This window comes from Schistocerca piceifrons, chromosome X (assembly GCF_021461385.2).
Source record: "Schistocerca piceifrons isolate TAMUIC-IGC-003096 chromosome X, iqSchPice1.1, whole genome shotgun sequence".
NCBI lineage: Eukaryota > Metazoa > Arthropoda > Insecta > Orthoptera > Acrididae > Schistocerca > Schistocerca piceifrons.
Genome location: NC_060149.1, coordinates 428,248,722 through 428,273,199, shown reverse-complemented (window position 1 = coordinate 428,273,199; position 24,478 = coordinate 428,248,722). Strand labels below are relative to the sequence as shown.

At 40.9% G+C, this 24,478-nt stretch overlaps 1 protein-coding gene across 1 annotated transcript in view; it reads right to left on the bottom strand.

Moving 5' to 3' along the window:
- The window catches only part of LOC124722396 (lisH domain-containing protein ARMC9-like), a 209,806-nt gene that overhangs the window by 26,997 nt on the left and 158,331 nt on the right, over nucleotides 1-24,478 (bottom strand). Inside the window, exons 15-16 of the mRNA XM_047247567.1 lie at nucleotides 19,831-19,936; nucleotides 13,864-13,991 (exon numbers count right to left, since the gene is read on the bottom strand). Coding sequence (XP_047103523.1) covers nucleotides 13,864-13,991; nucleotides 19,831-19,936 — 234 coding nt within the window. The remainder of the gene's footprint in view (nucleotides 1-13,863; nucleotides 13,992-19,830; nucleotides 19,937-24,478) is intronic.

Here is a 24,478-nt window from a genome sequence, read left to right as displayed (position 1 = left end):
CAGACAAAGCATCAGCCGAGGTGTACACCATGGAGGTGCATGTGAATGGACCTCAAGTAGAGGTGGTAGAAGGAAGGACACCAGTTCTGAGAGAAAGGATCACACGCAAAATGCAATCATGTGCCCTGACCTGGGCCACCAATGCGGCAGATGAATTGCCGTGGGTGGGAAAAGGAGATGGTAATTCGGATGCTCAGGAGAATTACGAATATGTACAACATAACTGGTGAGCAGTTGTGCACATCAGATCCACAATGGAGGGACTCTGACCTCCACCAGACTTGTACTAAAAGCTCCTGTCACTAGGCAAACACCACAGTGGTGCACTGGGTTGAGTAAACGCAACGCGGAGGATGCCGCCGAACCATAAACCAGACTCCCATAGTCAAGGTGGGATTGAACAAGGGCTCTGTAGAGCTGCAGCAGTGTAGAGTGATCTGCACCCCAGTTGGTGTTGCTCAGGCAGTGGAGAGCATTGAGGTGCTGCCGGCACTTCCATTTAAGCTGACGAAGCTGAGGTTGCCAAGACAGTCGGACATCAAAAACCAGTCCTAAGAATTGACATGTCCTCACTACAGAGAGTGGATCATCATTAAGCTAAAGTTATGGTTCTCGATGAATGGAACGACACCAACAGAAGAGCATGACACATGACTTCACTGCTGAAAACTGGAAGCCATAAGCTAAAGCCCATGACTGTGCCTCGTGAATGGCTCCCTGTAGGCACCACTCAGCAACACCAGTATTGGAGGAGCAATGCAAAACGCAGAAGTCATCTGCATACAGAGAAGGGGAAACTGACAGTCCTACAGCTGCTGCTAGCCTGTTAATGGTCACTAAAAATGGAGATACACTCAATATGGAGTCCTGCAGAATGCCATTCTCCTGAATATGGGTGGAACTATGGGAGGCACCAACTTGGACATGGAAAGTATGGAGCAACAGGAAGTTTTGGATAAAAATCAGTAGCAGGCCCTGGAGACACCACTTATACAATGTGGCAAGGATATGATGTTGGCAAATCATGTCATACGCTTTACATAAGTCAAAAAAGATGGCAACCAGGTGTTGGCATCTGGAAAAGGCTGTTCGGATGGCAGACTCGAGGTATACAGGTTTATCAGTGGTAGAGCGACCCTGGCGGAAGCCTCCCTGATATTGAGGCAGTAGGCCATGTGACTCCAGCACCCAACCCAACTGCCAACACACCATACATTCCAGCAGCTTACAGAGAATGTTGGTGAGGCTGATGGACCAATAGCTATCCACATCAGGTGGATTTTTACTGGGTTTTAGCATCAGAATGGTGGTGCTCTCCTGCCATTGCAATGGAAAGATGCCATTGCACTAGATCCAGATGAAGATGATGAGAAGGTATCGCTTGTAGTCAGACGAGAGATGTTTCATCATCTGACTGTGGGTCTGATCTGGCCCAGGAGCAGTGTGCAAGGGTGCTGAGGAGCTCCCACTCTGTAAATGGGGTGTTATAGGGTTCACTGTGGCATGTAGTGAGCAAGAGGACTCTCCTTTCCCTCCACCATTTCAGAGTGCGAAAGGCTTGGGAGGTAGTCCACTGATGCAGGAACTTGAGCATAGTGCTCAGCAAAGTGGTCAGCAATAGTGTTTGCGTCGGTACAGAGCACGGCATTGATATTAACGCCAGGTGCACTTGTTGTGGTCTGGTACCCAAAAAGACATCTGATCTTCGTCCAGACTCGGGAATGTGATGTATGGCATCCAATGATCAAGACGTGCATCTCCCAACACTCCTGTTTCCATTGTTTTATAAGCATGTGAACGCGGGCACAGAGTCACTTAAAGACTATTAGGTGCTCTAGGTAAAAGTGCCACGTATGTGATTCTTCAATTTCTCCAGGCGTATTTTATGACAAAATAAATCTCGGGTGAACAGTCTGGTATGAGTGTGCATAGGACACAATATTTCAGCAATCGACCACATTGCCATCATCAGGTGCACTGATGTAGTGACCAGCAGTGGGCCGGCACCAGTATATATAGGACAATTCCCCTCCCGCTCCTCCCTCAGGCGCTTCCTATGAGTCGGTGCAGTCCGCGCCCCGCGCGTGGTCCAGGTACAGTGTCTGTTTTCCTGCCGTTTGGGTGCTGCATCCTTGGTCTTCTCATTCAGGAGGGTCTGCTGGCGCCACTCTCGTTATTCTTCCCTCCTCCCTCGAAGTCGGTACACTCTGGGAAATGTGCTTTTTCTTCTTAGTCCGGGTGATCGCGGGTTCCCATGCCTTGCTAAGGATGTAACCACTGTCACGATTTAGTTGTGGCTCCCTTACTCTGATCTCTATGGCTTCTTTGATGACACAGTCCCAGTCTTTGGAAGTCTGTGTCAGGACTTTGGTTTGGTCATAATCCATGCTGTGGAGTTCCAACAGGCACTGCTCAGTGATTGCCAACTTACTGGGCTGTTGCAGTCTAGTATGCCGTTCCTGTTCTCAGCATCGGTCCTCAATGGTACAAATGGTCTCCCTACGTATACACTACCGCATTGGCAAGGTATCTGATAAACCCCTGATTTACGTAGACCAAGGTTGTCCTTGAACACTACCAAGAAGACTCTTGGTTTTGCTTGGAGGACAGAAGATTGTTTTCACTTGGTGTTTGCATAAAATGTGTCCAATTTTTCCAGATAAGGCCCCACAAAATGGAATAATAGCCAAGGCTGCTCCTCTCGAGGTTCATCCTCAGTTTTTGCCGGTGCTCCAGGTGTGGGATGTAGAGCCTTCCGAATTTGCCCTTCCTTGTAACCGTTTCTCCAAAACACGGTCTTCAGAGGGTCCAATTCTTGTTGGAGACTGTCCTTGTCAGAAACGGTGTGAGCTCTGTGTACAAGAGTCCTATATATACTGGCGCCGGCCCACTGCCGGTCAACACATCAGTGCACCTGATGATGGCAACGTGGTCGATTGCCGAAATATTGTGTCCTATGCACATTCACCCAAGATTTATTTCATCAAGTGCCACTTATGTTGCTGTAGAGCTCACCAACGGTCTTTAATTGCCTCAGTGACTTCCAGCAACCACAAAAGGACTGTCTTTCACTGGGGGCAATCTAGAGAACAAGGGATCACGTTTCCCACCACAGAAATGATCGTTGTAGTGACCTACTCGATCACGACATCAATGGCACCATGTGGGGTATATTAAACGGTGACAGCAGAGGTAAATGCTACCCAGTGTGCCTTGTTTAAAGCCCATTTGGGTAGGTGTCCATGACGACAGGAAGATGGGGAAGTGGTCACTACCACAAGGGTCAATCATGTGCTCTCCAGTGGATAGATGGGAGAAGTCCTGGGCTACAAATCAATAAATCAATGGCCGAGTAACTACCATGAGCCACACTGAAATCTGTGTCAGCCCCATTATTTAAGAGGCAGAGGTTGGGTTGGGACGGTAAATTTTCGACATCTCTGCCACGGCCAATAAGCATGGTGCTACCCCACAAGGGATTATGGGCATTAAAATCTCCCAAAAATAGGAAAGGTTTAGGGAGTCGATCAATCAGTGCAGCCAATACATTCAGGGGTACTGCACCATCTGGAGGGAGATATACCTTGCAGACAGTTATTTCCTGCATCGTCCTTATCCTGACAGCGACAGCTTCAAGAGGAGTTTGAAGCAGCACAAGTTCACTACATACTGAGTTTAGAGCATAAGTGCAAACTCCACCTGACACACTATTATATTCGCTACGGTTCTTGTAATATCCCCTGTAGCCATGAAGGGCAGGGGTCCGCATTGCTGGGAACCAGATTTCCTGAAGGGAAATGTAGAAACCAGGTGTAAAGCTTAACAGTTGCCGTAGCTCAGCCAGGTGGTGGAAAAAACTGCCGCAATTTCACTGGAGGATGACATGATCGTGAGACTGGGAAGGCATGAAACACTCAATGAGGCGGTCTATGTCTCAGGGTCACCTGCTGCCACTGACTTATTTCCTGAGCAGGCTATATCCATTGTGTCTGAGGGTTTGGCAAGATCTAGGTCCTTGGTGGACGCCGGAATCTTCACCTCATCCACAGACACAGAGCTTGTAGGCAACGGTGGTGTGGGTTTCACCACAATTCCCTTGGTCTTGGGTGTCTTCTTTCTGGATTTCTCTTGCTGATCCTTGGGTTTCTCTGGCTGGGAGGGCTTCACTGATTCAGTCTCTAGGACTGAGGAGGATCTTGAAGCCCTACGACCAGCTGCCTGTGGGCACTTCAGCCACTGGTGGGTGCCCGCATTCTCACTTGTATGAACTTGGGAAGGGAGTGACCCAAGGGACCCCTTCCTAGTGAGAGGAGCCAAAGAAGACTTATGCTTCTCTGGCTGAGAAGCGGGGACTGGTGTCCCTGATGGTTTGAGGGACAGTGCTCCCGAGGTAGGTGGTGTGGGAGCAACAGAGAGGGAATTGCCCCCCCTACCATCCAGGGGGCAGGTGTAGTCTTCTGGTTCTAAGAGCCAACTGGAACTGATGGGGCTACAACTGTTCTCATAGCAGCAGCATAAGAAGAGGTCATACCCACAGGATGTAGGCACTCAAATTTCCTCTTAGCCTCAGTGCAGGTCAGTTGGTCAAGGGTCTTGTATCCCATGATTTTCCTTTCTTGCTGTAAAATCCTGCAGTCTGGTGAGCAAGGGGAATGATGCTCTCCACAGTTGACACAGATGGAGGCAGAGCACATGGAGTATTGGGACAGGATGGACATCCACAATTTCGACATATGATGCTGGAAGTACAGCGGGAAGACGTATGGCCGAACTTCCAGCACTTAAAGCATCACATTGGGGGAGGAATGTATGGCTTGACATCACAGCGGTAGACCATCACCTTGACCTTCTCGGGAAATGTGTCACCCTCAAAGGCCATGATGAAGGCACTGGTGGCAGACTGATTATCCTTTGGACCCTGATGGACGTGCCAGATGAAATGAACTCCTCGTTGCTCTAAGAGGTGTGCAGCTTGGCGTCAGACTGCAAAAGAAGGTCTCTGTGTAATGTAATACCCTGGACCATATTTAAGCTCTTATGAGGCGTGATGGTAATAAAAACGTCACCCAGGTTGTCACAAGCAAGTAATACCCATGACTGGGCAGAGGATGCCGTTTTTATCAAGACTGACCCTGACCATATTTTGGACAAGCCCTCCACCTCCCTAAACTTGTCCTCTAAATGCTCTACAAAAAACTGAGGCTTCATCAAGACAAAAGAGTCCCCATCACTCTCATACATACGAGGTACTGTGGTGAATAATGTTCACTGCCATCCTAAGCCTGGCATTCCTCCCATGGTGTGGCCAGGGAGGGGAATGATTTAGGATCGTACTTCCTTGCATTGTACTGAGACTTGGAACGCTTAGAGACTGCTGGTGTTTGATCACCACCAAGTGATGATGTGGTACACTTCATTGCGCATCATTCGCTCTGATACCACCTGCTCTGACCAGGGGACCTCCCCATGGGTGCCATCCAGTCGCAGAAAAGACCACCTGGCAGGATGGTCATTGCCGGGAGCTGTGATACCCCAAGGTGACAGGCATCTACTCCTTGGTATACGTGGGGAGTTAACGGTGCAGGCATCAGCAGAGCGATCCCTGTGTAGTCAGGGGGCTACAACCAACAGGGTACATGATGACCCCACCACAACGGACTGACTACCATGCTGGAAATAAGGTGCAAAGAATTCCATGGGCTAAGGATCTCAACGCATGATTGACACGGTGCACCAAGTAAGGCACCCTTCCCCAATTGGCTCGCTCTTCGGGAAAATTTTGAAAAATGGAGGTCAAACCCTACAGGGGACCATCACATAAAGGCCAAAAGGTGTGAGACTCCTTTTAGTCACCTCTTACGACAGGCAGGAATACCTTGGGCCTTTTCTAATCCCCGGGCCCATAGGGGGCAGAATGTGTTATAAATGTAAGTAAATCAGCCAAGTAAAATATATATTAAAAGCTAAATTTAAAATGTAACACAATGGTTTACCAAAAAGGCACAGCAAGTAACTAAAAAGGTGATTGCTAATGCATTTGTCAGCTGAGGAAGTAATAAAATGAAATCTGTTTGGGAAGAAGCACTTACTGCCAAACTGAGTTGGCCTGCAGGATCACATTATGATGTCTTTTGACGTGCCTTCAAAATATTACGGGAAATTATAAATAGCTTTCACACTGAAGACCTCACTGGTCCATTCCAGTAATTAATAGATTGAGTTGAAATAGGAGTTAGTTATTTGCATGTTCCACTGTTCATGATTGCAATTTTTCACTGTGATATTGCTCTTGTTCTCAGTTGAAAATATGATAACATGCTAATCATTTACATGATTTCTTAAGTTTTTATCAGTATTATTAACATCCATAAAGTGATTTATCCTCAGCTATGTTCAATCTCTCTCTATCTCTCTCTCTCTCTCCCTCCCTCTCTCTCTCTCTCTCTCTCTCTCTCTCTCTCTCTCTCTCACACACACACACACACACACACACACACACACACACACACAAATCTTATTATTACATATCAGAAATTGTTCTAGACAGTAGGAGTTGTGAAGCAGATGAGATTTCAGTTCATGTTTGAAGTTAATTTTAATATCTATTAATTTTTTTACATCAGTGAGAAGGTGGACAAAGACGGCTACACATCTCACTCATTTTTATGCCACATTATGGCTCAGTGAGTCATTTCTATTTCTAGTATCTATTTATGAATGTCAGTGGTGTTTTGAAATAAAACTGTAATTGATTGTTAGCAACAAACTTCATTAGGTAGCAAACGTTTTGTGAGAGTGTTGTCAGTAAGTCCATTTAAAGAGCTGTATAAGAGAGGTTCTAAAGTACACACCAAATATTATCCCTATTACATGCTTCTGTACAACAATCTTTTTTTCCTTAGCGATGAGTTAGCACAGAATACATAAGTCAACTTTTTGACATTTTTGCCTCCAAAATTTGATTTTATCCATAACACAGCAGTTGCAGGTCTTAACACATGTAAGACGATCTGTAAAATGTGACATCCAAGGTTCATACCAATACAAACACCTACAAATTTAGAATATTCCATTTCATTTATTGATTTACCCTTCTCCATTATTTATAATGCTGCTGTCAGGCCTTGTAGAATTGCATGTACTGTGATGTCTCTATGTTCAGTGACAGTCCAATTGCAGAGAACCAGTTATTAATTTTCAAGAATGTTGAAGTTACTTCATTATGTTGAAATTACTTCATTAGACTTCAATCATCAGTAAAGAGAACTATTTCTGCTCTTGGATATCTGTAGACATATCATTTGCATGTACCAGTATTGACCCCTATAGTCATCTGTAATGGTTACTCCCTGTTCTGAAGATAATATTTGATTGCGTACACTCCATGAGTTTCTTAATGCTCCATTTACCAGCAAGATTTCTGATACCATAATATTTTTGATTCTATGGAAGAATACTGTGAATTGTGCAATCAAATGCTTTTGATAAGCCACAAACAATACCAGTAGGCAATATTTTGTCATTTAAATTATTTACAGTCTGATTTATCAATTGAGAAATAGCATCTTCTGTGGAGAGACTCTTTTAAATCGAAACTGAGAGTGACAAAGCATTCTATTTTGAGAGGGTGTGCAATGGTTTTTGCATACATAGTTTTTTCCAGTACATTTGAGGATGAAGTGAGTAATGAAATTGGTCAGTAATTATTAACATCTGTGTTACAACTTGTTTTGTAAAGATATCTGATGATGCCATATATCAGTCTGTTTGGAAACATCTTCTGTGGCAGAGATACATATTTTACTTGAGATGTTGTCACCTACGTAAGATTTATTGTTTTTGAGGGAGATATGGGCTAGAGAATTGTAGAATATTCAGTATACAGAAGAATCAGCTACTCATGCAGCAGAGAACTTTTGGAGTGTCCTTGTGGGTTTTTTAGGCTAGGCAATAGTTTTAAGTTCTTTGATGAACCTCGACAGTTGATATGCAGAGGGCAAAACCAGACCATATACAAAGTAAAGACACTTTGAATGTCAAGAGTTTAATAGTAAACTGCCAAAGAATTTGTGACAAAGTCCCTAAATTTACAACCCTCCAGCAAAACTGTCACACTCAAATTATATTAAGAAGTGAGAGCTGGACAAAACCAGAAGAAGAAAACTCTGAATTACACTTTGTGATCAAAAGTATCCAGACACCCCCAAAAACATACATTTTTCCTATTAGGTGCATTGTGCTGCCACCTACTGTCAGGTACTCCGTATCAGCGACCTCAGTAGCCATTAGACATCGTGAGAGAGCAGAATGGGGCATTCCGCAGAACTCACGGACTTCGAACGTGGTCTGGTGATTGGGTATCACTTGTGTCATACATCTGTACACAAGATTTCCACACTCACAAACATCCCCAAACATCCCTAGGTTCACTGTTTCTGATGTGATAGTGAAGTGGAAACATGAAGGGATACTTACAGCACAAAAGCGTACAGGCCGATCTTGTCTGTTGACTCACAAAGACCGCTGACAGTTGAAGAGGATTGTAATGTGTAATAGGCAGACATCATCCAGACCATGACACAGGAATTCCAAACTGCACCAGGGTCCACTGAGAAAACTTGGATCTCATGGTCAAGCAGCTGCTCATAAGCCACAAATCACGCTGGTAGATGCCAAACGACTCCTCACTTGATGTAAGGAGTGTAAACATTGGAGGATCAAACAGTGGAAAAACGTTGTGTGGAGTGATGAATCATGGTACACAGTGTGGTGATCTGATGGCAGAGTGTGGGGATGGCGAATGCCTGGTGAATGTCATCTGCCAGCGTGTGTAGTGCCAACAGTAAAATTTGGAGGCAGTGGTGTTATGGTGTGGTTGCGTTTTTCATGGAGGGGGCTTGCACACTTTGTTGTTTTGCATGGCACTATCATAGCACAGGCCTAAATTGATGTTTTAAGCACTTTCTTGCTTCTCACTGTTGAAGAGCAATTCAGGGATGGTGACCGCATCTTTCAACACAGTCAAGCACTTGTTCATAACGCATGGCCTGTGGCGGGGTGTTTACATGACAATAACATTCCTGTAATGGACTAGCTTGCACAGAGTCCTGACCTGAATCCTATAGAACACCTTTGGGATGTTTTGGAATGCTGACTTCATGCCACGCCTCACCGACTGACATCGATACCTCTCCTCAGGGCAGCACTCTGTGAAAGAATGGGCTGCCATTCCCCAAGAAACCTTCCAGCACTTGACTGAATGTATGCCTGCAAGAGTGGAAGCTGTCACCAAGGCTAACGGTGGGCCAACACCATATTGGTTCCATCTACCGATGGAAGACGCCACGAACTTGTAAGTCATTTTCAGCCAGGTGTCCAGATACTTTTGATCACATAGTGTATTTAACAAGGCATGGAACATATATCAAAAAGACAGCTTAGATGCAATAGGAGCCATGATGCACACTGCAATTGACAAAAATATTGTGTCCATCAAGGTCAAAATTGTGTCCGAGTGTGAAGTTGTCTGGACATGTCTAACCACTTGTCATCAGACATTTTTCTGGCAGCTCAATTACATCATATCAGTTGTAGAATCATTCAAAGAAAGTCTGTGCTCAGCAATGCAGAAGTACCACAATCACCTAAAGTTAATGTAGGTTTGTCGAATGAAGAAACGGTTGGAGACCGTGGCTGCTATATGAAATAAATTGCTGATGGTGGACAGAAACCAGCCACAAATTGTTTTTAGGTTACTTTATCCAAAAAACACCATTACTGGTTTTGAATTTTTCACAGTTGATCATCAGATGGATTTTTTCATGCTTTCATCAAAACAAATTATACACTAGTTTCCTCTGAATTGCCCTAGAATTATTGTTTGTCCCAGGGCAACTTAGTGGAAACCAATGCATAATTTGTTTTCATGAAAGCGCAGAAAAAAACCACCTGTTGGTGAATTGTGAAAAATTCAAAATCAGCAACAGTGCTTTTAGAATAAAGTATTCTAAAACCAATTTGTGGCTGGTAGCTGTAAGCCATCAACTATTCATTTCATCTAATGTTAGCTCGAGACGACTGTAGCCTATGAAGTATAGACTAGGATTGCTATGGAGTCACTGAAGGTGGTACGGGCAGATAGTCTTGTGAAGTAGTTCTGAGCACATTTTCCAAAAACTGTCTCAAGCAGCTAGTTCAACAAACTTACGCTCAATGGAATTACTTTAGAACTTATAGCTACAAATAGGCCTGACCGTATCAACAGTGTCAGTATAGAGACAGGTTTCAGCAATCATGATGTCATCACATCAATGACAGTTACTAAAGTTAATAAATCTGTCAAGAAGGCTAGAAGGGCTTTTATGCTGGATACAGCAGATAAGCAGTTATTAGCACCCTATTTAGACATTGATGGACATCATTTAGTGCCAATATGATGGGTATAGAGGAACTAGGGGCAAAGTTTAAACAGATTATAAATTGTGCTCCGAGATGTATGTGCTCAGTAGGTGGATTAAGGGTAGAAAAGAGTCACTGGGGCTTAATAATAAATTTCAGAAAATGCTGAAGATACAAGATTGTTGCACACTTGGTTCACAAAAGAACGAGGAAATGTCGGAAGACAAGAGTTAATAAAAATTTGTGTGTCTATACAAAGACTGATGTGCAGAGCATACAAAAACTCCGCCATAATTTATCAGTGAAAAGATCTTGTAGAGAACCCAAGAGAATTCTGGTACTCTTTTCTGAATATAATTTGAATGCAACAGCTTTGCTGGAGGGTTGTAAATTCAGGGACTTTGTTACAAATGCTTTGGCAATTTACAGTTAAAATGTTGACATTCTAAGTGTCTTTGTTTTGTATATGATCTGGTTTTGCTCTCTGTATATCAACTGTTGAGTATCCATCAGATAACCTCAAACTATCACCTAACCTGGAAAGTGTACTAAGCAGGTTGAAGGCTTTTATTCAGTTGCTTGAAGAACCAATCTGGTGTTGCAATAGAAGATAGAAAAAGGAAAGCTTAGGCTTTAAATTTCACATTTAAAAGATGATTAACACAGTAGGATCTTACAGACATACCATCATTTGACTGTCGCACTCCCTTATGGAGGAATTCCTGGCACTGAGAAGCAACAGAAATAGCTGAAAACAAATAAGTCACCAGGCCCGAAGGGAACTTCAGTTTGGTTTTACAGAGAGTGCTCTTTGGCATTGGCCCCTTACTTAGCTTGCATTTATCATGAATCTCCCATCCAACATAAAGTAAGGTCCTACGCAACTTGGAAATAGCAGAGATGGTTCCTTTATATAAGAAGGGTAAACAAACAGACTTGCAAAATTACAGATTAACAATCTTAACATTGATTTGCTGCAGAATTCTTGAGCATATTCTAATTGGAATATCGTTAGATCTGCCTGAGGTTGGATACTGAGGAATAGGTGGGCACTTACACAGAAAACAGAAATAGTTAAAAATACACATAATTTGAGTGAATTAACTTTAATGCAGCAAGTCCAACTGTATTCCAGAAATCCTTTAGTCAGAGCTTAGTCATCCCAAACAATCATAGTACAGAGAAACTATGAATAAGACTGCTAATTTACTTGAGGAACTCCACAGTCAAACTGGATGAAATCAGTGCTGTATCTTACTTAAGTTGCCTAGGTGGTGGTGCTGCTCACGTATACAGCAGGAGGTGTGGCTTCTAGATGGCTGCGGATTGGTGAGGCTGTCGCATGGTTTACTGGCAACCTCGGGATGTGTTCTGCCTGGTGTGGTGTCAATAATGTATGACACCACATATATAGTATATTTCCTGGGAGAGAAAAAAACTTCTGTCCACAAATCAGCATGGATTTAGAAAGAATTGCTCACAAAAAACTTGTTTGTGGTATTCAGTCCTGAGACTGGTTTGATGCAGCTCTCCATGCTACTCTATCTTGTGCAAGCTTCATTTCCCAGTACTTACTGCAACCTACATCCTTCTGAATCTGCTTAGTGTATTCATCTCTTGGTCTCCCTCTACGATTTTTACCCTCCATGCTGTCCTCCAATGCTAAATTTGTGGTCCCTTGATGCCTCAGAACATGTCCTACCAACCGATCCCTTCTTCTAGTCAAGTTGTGCCACAAACTCCTCTTCTCCCCAATCCTATTCAATACTTCCTCATTAGTTATGTGATCTACCCATCTAATCTTCAGCATTCAGCACCACATTGCAAAGGCTTCTATTCTCTTCTTGTCCAAACTATTTATCGTCCATGTTTCACTTCCATACATGGCTACACTCCATACGAATACTTTCAGAAACAACTTCCTGACACTTAAATCTATACTTGATGTTAACAAATTTCTCTTCTTCAGAAACGCTTTCCTTGCCATTGCCAGTCTATATTTTATATCCTCTCTACATCAGTTATTTTGCTCCCCAAATAGCTTAACTCCTTTACTACTTTAAGTGTCTCATTTCCTAATCTAATTCCCTCAGCATCACCCGAGTTTATTCGACTACATTCCATTATCCTCATTTTGCTTTTGTTGATGTTCATCTTATATCCTCCTTTCAAGACACTGTCCATTCCATTCAACTGCTCTTCGAAGTCCTTTGCTGTCTCTGACAGAATTACAATGTCATCAGCGAATCTCAAAGTTTTTATTTCTTCTCCATGGATTTTAATACCTACTCTGAATTTTTCTTTTGTTTCCTTTACTGCCTGCTCAATATACAGATTGAATAACATCGGGGAGAGCCTACAACCCTGTCTCACTCCCTTCCCAACCACTCTTCCCTTTCATGCCCCTCGACTCTTATAACTGCCATCTGGTTTCTGTACAAATTGTAAATAGCCTTTCACTCACAGTATTTTACCCCTGCCACCTTTAGAATTTGAAAGAGTGTATTCCATTCAACACTGTCAAAAGCTTTCTCTAAGTCTACAAATGCTACAAATGTAGGTTTGCCTTTCCTTAATCTTTCTTCTAAGATAAGTCTTAGGGTCAGTATTGCCTCACATGTTCCAACATTTCTACAGAATCCAAACTTATCTTCCCCGAGGTCGGCTTCTATGAGTTTTTCCATTTGTCTCATTTGTCTGTAAAGAATTTGTGTTAGTATTTTGCAGCTGTGGCTCATTAAACTGATAGTTTGGTAATTTTCACATCTGTCAACACCTGCTTTCTTTGGGATTGGAATTATTATATTCTTCTTGAAGTCTGAGGGTATTTCACCATGAGTGTCCTTAAGAGGCAAAGTGTTAATTGCAGTTGTGAAAACTGACAGGGTAGGATACCATCTAATGAGTTGCATTGTTACACAAATATGGAGTCCAAGTCAATTCTCTTTCTTTTTAAATTCGCAAATAATATACTTTTACTGCCAAATGTATCCAAGTAAACATCAAATAAAAAATTTTAAAAAATGAACACAATGTGGCAGTCACTATGATGATTTAAATTATTTTAATACACAATCAAGGTAAAGATGCAGTCAAGGTAAACATGCAAAATTAACAGCAACAAACAAAATTAACAGTAACGAACTGCTTACCTTCCAACCTATGCTATTTTCTAATGATGTAGAAAGGTATTTTATGATGAAATGTGCCACATTTGATAGGAATATCCTGCATAACTAAGCGAGAAAGAGAGCAATGTAAGACATTTGTAAGAAATATTGAAAATCATATTTTCTGTTGAACTATTGGAGAGAGACTGTTGGTAATGCTAATACTGTAAAATTGGAAATTACACAAGCTGTGGTTTCTATTACAGTAGTGCAATTCAGTTATATTGGCCGATAGCAGGCACATTTATGATAGAACTTAAGAATTAGTTAACATTATGCCATGTCACATAGTTACCTGCTGAATGTGCCACTTCTGAGCCAAGTACAGCCATCTGAAGAGGACCAGACAGTATGTCATTAAATGTGACAACTTCCTTTGTGCTTTCCCCATCAGTTGCTGAGTCAATGTTCTCTAATATCAGCCTTAAGACAAAGAGTTACCAATAAATGATAAGCATATAACTTCTGAACTTTGTGAACTATAACACATACTAATTAATTACAACATCGAGGTCCGATGCTAAAACTCTAATACTCAGTTTCTCCCAGAATACAAGTTGATCGAACAGTCTGTGGATGTAATGCCTGTTCATAGCATCAACTGGGTCTGGACACTATGATCGGCAGTACACCCATTGACTGTTTGATTATGATTATCGAATTTTTAAGCCTGTAATTCAAAAAGAAGAACAGCAGCCAATCATATTTTCTTTGCTGTTATGATTTATTGCACCATAAACAGTTTTGAGCTGTAGTAATAGTTACAACATACTGATGAAATAAGCACAGTGTTTCTTCTAAACTGCAAAATGAGAACTAGAAAAGTAATAAAATAACAGTACATGAGCCATAATTACATTACATTAAATGTACCAAAGTACTTATACGTTGAGGGAGCATTGCTTAACAATGTTAATAATAATTACAAAGCTGAAAGTAACATACATAAGAATATGATGCAGGCTGAGGCAAATTTAGCACAGATAGATGATTATGTCTACAGCCATTCTGTAGCTGAACTTATTTTAATTCTTTCACTGACAAATGCCTGACACAGCAGTTGTTACCACAATGCAGTGCTTGTGTGTTACTTAGTGTTGAATGCTTTGTTCATTGCATGTAATATTACAAAAAAAAAACCTTGAGTGACATTTTCAAATTATTTGAAGAGATTGACATTTGCAACAAATGTCAGTTTAACAGATTATCTAATTAATTACACATTCCATGGATTACTGAAATTATTTCTAATTATAATTTTGTATATTGCTGCATGCTACATATTTTCAGAATACTAATTAGCACAAAGGCATAAATGGATACTGGTCTTAGTCACTACCCATGTTACAACTGAAACACAAAAAAGCAATCATATTTTTTTTCTGTTTTACTAATACATTTTACCCTGGTTTAATTAAATATTCATCTATGGGATTGAAGGAGTTGTTCAGAACTGATTTGAGATTTGATTTAAAATTTTTATTGCTACCTGCCAGATATATTATGATATTGTGCAAATTATTAACGAATTTTCTGGCAGCATATTGAAAAATTCTAAAATTATGATGGATTATTTATGACAAAATTGTGTGAAGGTGCAGTTAGAACGCCTAACTCCTTAAAGAGGTACTTATAAGATGACTATGGATGAACACCATATATTGCTCTCACTCTTCACTTTTACCAATCAATGCTCCCTTCCTAACTGATGAGTTACCCCCAAGAAATATGCCCTAAAGTATTGATAAGGTGAAATATGCAAAACTGAAATGAAAATTTGTTTGCTTCACAAACTAGCAATTACATGAAGAGTTGCTGAGCTTTGCTGGCTCAGAAGGTCTGCAATATGATTCTTCCACTTCAAATAAAAATTTGTACACAGAATATTCTGACTGTTCTACATTATTCACTGATGCCTGTAATTGGACTGCATTAACTGTTGGCAATATTTTGTTTATTGTGCAGAACTGAGTACACTGTTTTCTTTTTCCAAATTTAAGGAGAAGTTCTTTTCCAGAGAACCACTAATTAACTATTTGACACACATTATTAACAATTTCTTCTGTTGCCACCTGCCACATGGACTAACATTTATCTTCGATTGAAATATTGAGAAACAAGAATATATCTAAAGTTGAACATCAGACGACACACACACATATTTTCACTCTCAGTGCTCTCTCTCTCTCTCTCTCTCTCCAGTGAATTATCCTTTGCCTCCAGTCTGGCTTTGCTGTTTAGTATTCATTTGTAGTTTTCCCTGATTAGTGTTAGGAGAAATTCAGTGATAGCAAACATATCACTAATAATTAAAGTTACACCAGATCTTTCAATGGAACTATTAGAGGACTGCGTGAATTCCATGTGGTTCAAAAACCTGGTGCAAGTCTTACAATTGGATTCCACTTCGGCAACTTGCATGTCCCTAACATAACCTAGTAATATTAGCAGGGAAAGGGGATCTAAAGTTTAATGTGGAATCCAAACCAAGTGTTGTTCCTGATGAATCTTCACATCATTGGATGGTGAAGGCTACGGTTAAAGGCAGACTGAAATATTCCATGTTCTGGCCAGAATTTGATCCCAAGACCTTTTAGTTTACAGCCATGTGCTTCACTGCTAGACCACCAGTACTGATGAGACTGCTGTATTTTACAATGCACTATGATATCTTCTTAAAGTCTCCTGTCTCATGTTTTGCTTCAGAGTAGTCTGCCAGGCACTTAAGTGTGATTTGCAGAGTATCCATGTAGGTGCAGAATGATTTCAGAAGTATGGCATGTTATTAATATCCAGCATGATACTTAAGCATTTCTTGAGGTAATTCATCTGTATATGTTATTATGTTTCCAGCCAGTTTGATAATTCAATTGTTATGGAATTGAAAATTTGGCTAGAAACATGAGTACATACAATCAAAGTCAAAATTTTGGGTTTGTCACACCACCTGAGCAGCAGTAACATACCAGTAAACTTCTGTAATGTTTCACTATTCTAAGCTTTTATTTCACTATTGGCATATTTTTTGTGATTGCATGTGACTTTTACAATTGACAAAATAAAACTGTTGACATGTCCTGATAAGCTTGGGTACCTTTGGTTGTATCCAGCTCACACCATTGATAATGCAATGCACACCGGCAACATCAGCAGCACCATATGTACCACAATTTTATCAGTGTATTTATTCCCTTCTTATTGTATTTTACTTATAGATCTTTTTCATTTTTTGTGATTGAGTACAATTACCACATATTGTTTTATACACAAGGGTTGGAACTTAAATAGTGGCAACTATTTATTCACAACCAATACAAAAGAATTACGTATTTGCACCTGTTACTGTCCTTCAAAGTAGTCGCCAGCATTGTTTAGAATCTGTTGCTAATGATGTGGAAGGCATAGTATACTGTTAGCAGAGCCTGTTCTGTTGATGGTGCGAATGGAGCAGTCTAAAGTTATAGTGATTCTTGGGCACGACTGTGATAGTGTTATCCTAATGCATTAGATTCCTCCATGACAGACCATAAATGCACAGTATTACTGTTCATTTTTGGACCATCACCTGCAACCAGCTTTGAGAAAGGAGAGGTGACACTTTCTGCGCAATCCACCCATCATTTTGCACGACAATGCATGGGCGCATACAGTGAAAGCTATGGCTGCTCTGTTCGGTCAATGGGACTGGGAAGTACTGTACCATCCACCATACTCCTCGGACTTAAGTTCTTGTGACTTTGATTTGATTCCGAAGATGAAGGAACACTTTGTGGCACTCGCTTAAGAACTGTTCAAGAGATTCACAGGGAGTAGACCGCTCCATTTGCACCATCAACAGAACAGGCTCTGCTAATGGTACACTACGCCTTCCACATCGCTGGCAATGGGCTTTACACAATGGTGGTGACTATTTTGAAGGACAGTAACAGGTACAAACATGTAACTCTTTTGCATCGACTGTGAATTTAAGTCCCAACCCTCATATATAATAGCTGAGTACCTGTAGTTGCCTGTGTATGCATTTATTCCACTCTTCTATAAGGCCATCTCCACCTCCTCCCTCTCTATCTGTCCATCTCCACCACCTGCTCTCTCTCTTCACCTCCTCCACCCTTTACTCCCTATACTCCTAGTCCATCTACTTCTGCCTCTCTCTCTGTCTGTGTACTTCCGCCCCTCTCTCTGTCTATCTCCTCCTCCCCCTCTCTTTGTCCATCTCCTCCATCCCCCACTCTCTGCCCACCTCCTCTTCCCTTTTTTGTCCATTTCCTCTTCCTGATCTGTCTGTTCATCTCCTCCTCTCATCTCTACCTAGCTCTTCCTCCCCCTTGTCTCTGTTCATCTCCTCCTCCCCACTCACTCTGTCCATTTCCCCATCCCCTATCTGCCCATCCCCCTTTTTTATTTATTTTTTACATTGTATTGTTTGTTGATACGTGAAAACATAACACGGATATAGGTGAGGGATGCCGAACATGATAACACATTGTTCCACAGGCAGGTACATGACAAGCATTCATTTGCTGTCAGAATGTCTCTGGCACTTGTCCAATATGAAGTTTTCAGTGGGCTGTCCCAATGAAGTGATCCAGTTTTAGCAGACTGACTCACCAATTAACACAAATTGAATTGTTCAACAATGGTTTTAACAACAGGCTGATGTGAACCTGATCAACTGGCCTGTACATGCACTGGACTTGAAGCCCATTGAAAATTTGCGGGACAAAATGAAGTGTCGGAGGAACTTACACTGGTGGACACCAGCACCCCACACACCTGACCAACTGTGAGACCTACTGTTGGATACATGGGAGAGTCTCACTGGATGCTGAGACATATTTCAAATGACTGACTGCCTGTATCCCTCATCAGGTGAGGCATGTTATTGATGGAAATGATGAGTGGACCTCATACTGGTCTCATTCCTAATGTGAAACTTTCCTTTTCTCACATTACTCCACTTTATATTACACTAGCAAATCCAGTAATGGTCACAATTGCTAAACATATATCGGATCTTGATATACATTCTGATCTCCTTCTCCCCACTTTCTCTGTCCATATCCTCCTCCTCAACCCCTCTCTGTCCACCACCCCCATCTCCCCCTCTCTGTCCATCTCCTCCTCCCCACTACCTTCCTCCTCCTCCTCCTCCTCCTCCCCCACCTCTCTGTTTGTCTGTCTCCTCTTCCTCCCTCTCTATGTCTATTTCCTCCACCCCCTCTGTACCCATCTCTGCTTCTCCTCTCTCTCCAACCATCAGTCTTGTTTATTACTATTGTCAACAAACTCTTGACTGGGAATGAAAATCACTTAACATGAATGAGTAAATTGTTTCGGATCATTGGTATATGGGGCACATGACACTTCTCCTGCTGCTGGAGGATAGTAGCTTCAATGACAGTATTTTGCATAGTTTTAATCTGGGAATGGGTAGGCTTACAAAGTTTCAGGTGATTCAGATTCTGTAGTGGTATTATTATCATAAGCCGATAAGCCACAAATACAACTTTCCTGTTTTCTCTTAAAAAGGACTGTGAAAAGGGTGGGGGTGGGGAGGGTGGCATTCAGAAACAGTCCATTGCATATTATGGGCATTTATGTTTTCAACAAGAATAAATACAGATTAGAGTGAAAACTCTTTGATATCAATATCATTAGCAACAGGGTACTATCTCAGTTGTATAAAGTTACAAAGTAAACTGGCTGTAACCTCTTTAAAGGGAGCATTCTAGCACTGATCTTGAAAGGTTTACAGAAAACAAACCTAAATATCAGTGGGTAGTAGAGGATCTGAACTCCACTCCATCTTAACAGAAGGAGAGTTGTCAGGTTGTGTAGTAAGGAGGGAGAAGTAAGAGGAGAGATCTTCAATGAGACCTATTTGGGCCTGACTGTCAGGGATAAGTATACAGAGCACACTATTATTTCAAGTAGAATATGCACTGATGTGGCAATCACTTGAAGGTGGGGATAATGGGTGAGGAGTCATAGGAATCACTGACAAGAACAGCCACTCTGAGCTTCACCATTTTGCCACTGAGGCTGTCTTTCAATGAGGCTTAACGTCCTTTAGCATACATAATTTGTAAGATAATTCCATTTTATCATTAAGAATATTGCTTGTGCTACTGTGATCAATATTATTAGCCCAAATTCAGTACTGCTAAAATAAATTCTTATAATGATGACAATTTTTCATTTTTAAATCACAGAAACAGTACAGTACTAAACAAGCCAGTAAATGTAGAAAGATACTTACGCATTTGATGGATGACCGAGTGCCTGTGACCGCTGCAGCTGGGGTGTGGTAGCACGGAAAACAGGTTCTCCTGCATGAGGTAATGTATTCGATGGCAAAACCAAACCTATAAACCATGAATGACAATATAATTTTGGATGTTTCAGCTTTCTACGTGAGGGCATTATCAGTCTGAAAGTTGCAGTCCCTGCCGAGAACACTACATGTGCCACTGGCCATTGATTAAACATGAGCACATAAATTAGTTTCACAGTCCTTACTAGTTACCTTTTCTTTCGGTGTGACCACAAAACTCACCCAAACCATAACAGAACCCTCAAAATGCTTCACAGGTGGATGGGGATAGCCTGTATCCTTAAATTTCCTTGATGTTTTACACACATAAACCACATCTACATATACACGACTAATCTGCAGTTCACAGCTAATTGTTGGTAGAGGGTTCATCGAACCACTTGCACATTATTTCTCTACCACTCCCCTCTCTACAGGGTGAATCACTAACTACTACCACCTAGAATAACTCCGAAAGTATGATAGTAGCTGTAAAGTTTGTGGGACAAATGTTGCATGGAACAATGGGGGCCGTAATATGGCGTTGGTTTTTTGTTGCTAACTGTGGGAGCATCAGAGATATGAAGGTCAACCTTGTTTTTTTTTTTTTTTTTCTTTTTAAATGGGATGCTATAGTCTGGTACTTATTTTCTGATAGTGGCTATCGAGGCAAATCCAATAATGTGTAACATTCTCTCTTGTATAGCGTGCAAATAGTAAATATTCGCTGAATACGGCATATCTATCTAACGTGCGATTGACATGTAAACACCATTCGATGGTTTCGCAATACAACAGTAATAGGAATGGTAAGACTAGAATCATTGAATCAAGCGAATGTGAATGATGTATTCCTTCGAAGAACAAGTCAATATGCTTATCATTTACGGAGAATGTCAACGAAATTCAGTGAGAGCTAAAGACTTCTACATGAAAAATGTCCTCAACGTTCTCACCCTAATCGTCATACATTTAAATGTGTGTATGATAAACTGAGAACAACTGGATCTTTAACGCATCGGAAACATATCTGGCAAAGGAAAATTACTAATGAGGAAATGGAAATTGGTACTCTTTGCCGCTGTGATTCGAGATCCTTGTGTTGGTTCACTTCAAATCTCAAGGGAATCTGCATTGCCATAAATATCATCATTACCATATCAGTCTCCACCAAGAATTAACTGGTACAGATTGTATGCATCGCATTGAATTCTGCCAATGGGCTCAACTTCAGATTCAGAGGGATGACACATTTATTAATTTGATTTTATTTACTGACGAGGCTACATTCGTGAAACATGGAAATGTTAATTTGCATAAATTGCATTATTGGGCAACTGAAAATCCATGTTGGCAGCGGCAAGATGCACACCAAAAACTGTGGTCAATGACTGTATGGTGTGGGATTCTGGAGGACAAAATTATAGGCCCCTATTTAATCGAAGGAAATCTTAATGGTAGGAAGTAGACCACATTCCTGCAAAAAACGTTAGGTCTGTTATTGGAAGAAATACCTTTAGGAACAAGGAACAGAATGTGGTATCAACATGATGGGTGTCCAGCAAATTTTTTGCTGATGGCTAGAAACGAGTTCCAGAGAGAATTCCCAAATCGTTGGATTGGATGCGGAGATGTGTCACGGCCGGCTCGTTCGCCAGACTTGACACCTCTGGATTTTTACTTGTGGGGATTCGTAAAAGATATCGTTTATAAAGATGTTCCAACTACACCTGAAGATATGCAAGAGAGAATTGTCAGAGCACATGCTTTGGTAAGTGCCAATGTGATAAGGGATACCACTCAATCCATGATAAGAAGACAGCAGCACTGCATTGATACCAATGGTCATCACTTTGAACACCTTCTGTAAATGGATGTTCATGCCGCCTTTTTGACCTTCAGAGACTTTACTGTAACACATCATTGGATTTGTCCTGATAGCCACTATCACAATATAAGTACCAAACTATAGCATCCCATTTGAAAAAAACAAAGTGGAGCTTCATATCTCTGAAGCGACCCCACCAAGTAACAAAAAACCGTCATATTATGGCCCCCCATTGTTCCATGCAACATTTGTCCCACAAACTTTTCAGCTCCTATCATACTTTCAGCATTATTCTTGGTGGCAATAGTTAGTGACTCACCCTGTATATTACAAGGGAAAATGAACACTTACATCATTCCGTGTGAGGTCTGATTTCTCTTATTTTATTATGAGGATCATTACTCCCAGAGTAGGCAGATGTCAACAAAATATTTTCACATTCAGAGGACAACATTGAAGATTGAAACATCATTAAAAGATCTTGCTGCAACAAATAAAGCCTTGATTTTAATAATTGCCCCTAACTAATGTATCATATCTGTGACACTATCTCCCCTTTTTCCATGAAAATATAAAACAAGCTGCTCTTCTTTGAACTTTTTCTATGTGCCCCATCAGTCATATCTGGAAAGGATCCCATACCACACAGCAATAGTCTAGCAGAGAATGGACAAGCATAGCGTAGGTAGTCTCTTTAGTATACTTGCTGCATCTCCTACAAGTTCTGTCAATAAATCAAAGTCTTTGGTTTGCCTTCCCTATGACATTAGCTATGTGATCATTCCAATTTAAGTTGTTCATAATTGTAATTCCTAGATATTTAGTTGAACTGACAGCTTTTAGATTTGAGTGATTTATCGTGTAACCAAAATTTAATGGATTTCTTTTAGTACTCATGTGGGTGACCTCACACTTTCAATTAATTAGGGTCAATGCAACTTCTCACACCATTCTGTATTCTTTTAAATATGGCATAGTTTTTGTGTCACAATTTGATTAGAAGCCGTTAATGAGGAACAGTATCAAAAGCCTTTTGGAAATCTAGAAATATGGTGTCAATTTGAGATCTCTTGCTGGTAGCACTCACTACTTCATGAGAATAAAGAGCTAGTTGTGTTTCACAAGAATGATATTTTCTGAATCATTGCTGAATGTGTGTCAACATATCATCTTCCTCGAGGTAGTTCATAAAGTTTGGAGACAGTATAAATTTTTCATTGAGCGAATGGTTGTATATGATTTTTAAGTATGGGGTTATTATATTGCATACTCTAAAAGGAATCTGGCTTGTATACAATCTGGATCAGAGGACTTTGCCATTATTAAGTAATTTAAGTTTCTTTGTTACACCTAGGATATCTACTACTAAGGTACTCAAATTGGCAGCAGTTTTTAATTCAAATTCTGGAATATTTACTTTGTCTTCTTTGGTGAAGGAATTTTTTGAAAACCATATTTAGTAACTCTGCTTTAGTGGCACTGCCACTCGTGCATTACCATCACTATCATGCAGTGAAGGTATCGATTGTGTCTTGCCAGTGGTGTTCTTAACTTATGACCAGAATCTATTTCGATTTTCTGCCAGGTTTTGCAACAGAGGTTCACTGTGGAACTTACACTGAAGTTCACACTAAATACTGAGCTTCTGTAAAACTTGGCCAAAGTTGGGGATGTTAACATCTTTTAAATTTGACATGCTTTTTTGGTTGCTTCTGTAACAGTGTTCTGATGTGTTTTGTGTACCACTGGTCATTAATGGTTGGGGGGGGGGGGGGGGGGTGGTTCCAGTTCCATCTCTTATAAATTTATTTGGTGGTATAAATCTCTCCACTGCTGTCAATTCTATTTCTTTGAATCTAAGCCACATCTGGTCTACACTTTCATGGTTAGTTTGGAAGGAACGGAGGCTGTCTCTGAGAAGGCATCAAGCCCACTTTATCCGCTTTTTTTAAATAGATATATTTTGTGTTCATTTTCGGTGGGTTTGGATGTTACAGTATTCAGTCTGACTACAACGACCTTGTCGACACTAACTGCTATATCCATCATAATGCTCCCTATTTGCTTGGGATTACTTGTTGCTAAGAGGTCGACCATGTTTTTACAACCATTTAACTTTGGGTGAGCTCCCGAACTGCCTATTTAAAATAATGTTTGGAGAAAGCATTTAGTATGATTTTGGATGATGTTTTATGTCTGTCACTGACTTTAAAAGATATATTTTCAGCAACATATCAAGGGTAGATTGAAGTCACAAGTAAGAATAACTGTATAAGTGGGATACCTATTTTAAATGAAACTTAAGTCTGCTTTGGACTGTTCAGCACCTATATCATCTCAGTTGGGAGGTTGGCAAAAGACAGTTGTTATCAATTTATTCTGGTTGTCAAGTATAAGCTCTACCCATACAAACTGACACTAACTATCTACCTCAATTTTGGTACAATACAGACCACTTCTAACAGCAGCAAACATGACACCACCAAATGTATTTAGCCTAAAATTTCTGAACATCATTGTATCATTTGTAAAAATTTCAGCTGAACCTATTTTCAGCTTTAGCCAGCTTTCAGTACCTATAACAATTTATGCTGCAGTGCTTTCTATTAGTGCTTGGAACTCTGGTTCTTCCCCAACACAGCTAGGAAATTTACTATTATAATAACTATGGCTTCTAGGTCAACACTTGTCACATATTTGCCCTGCACAGTTTGAGACTGAAACCCTTTTTGTTCTTTCCCAAGACTCTCTAATCTCAAAAGATCA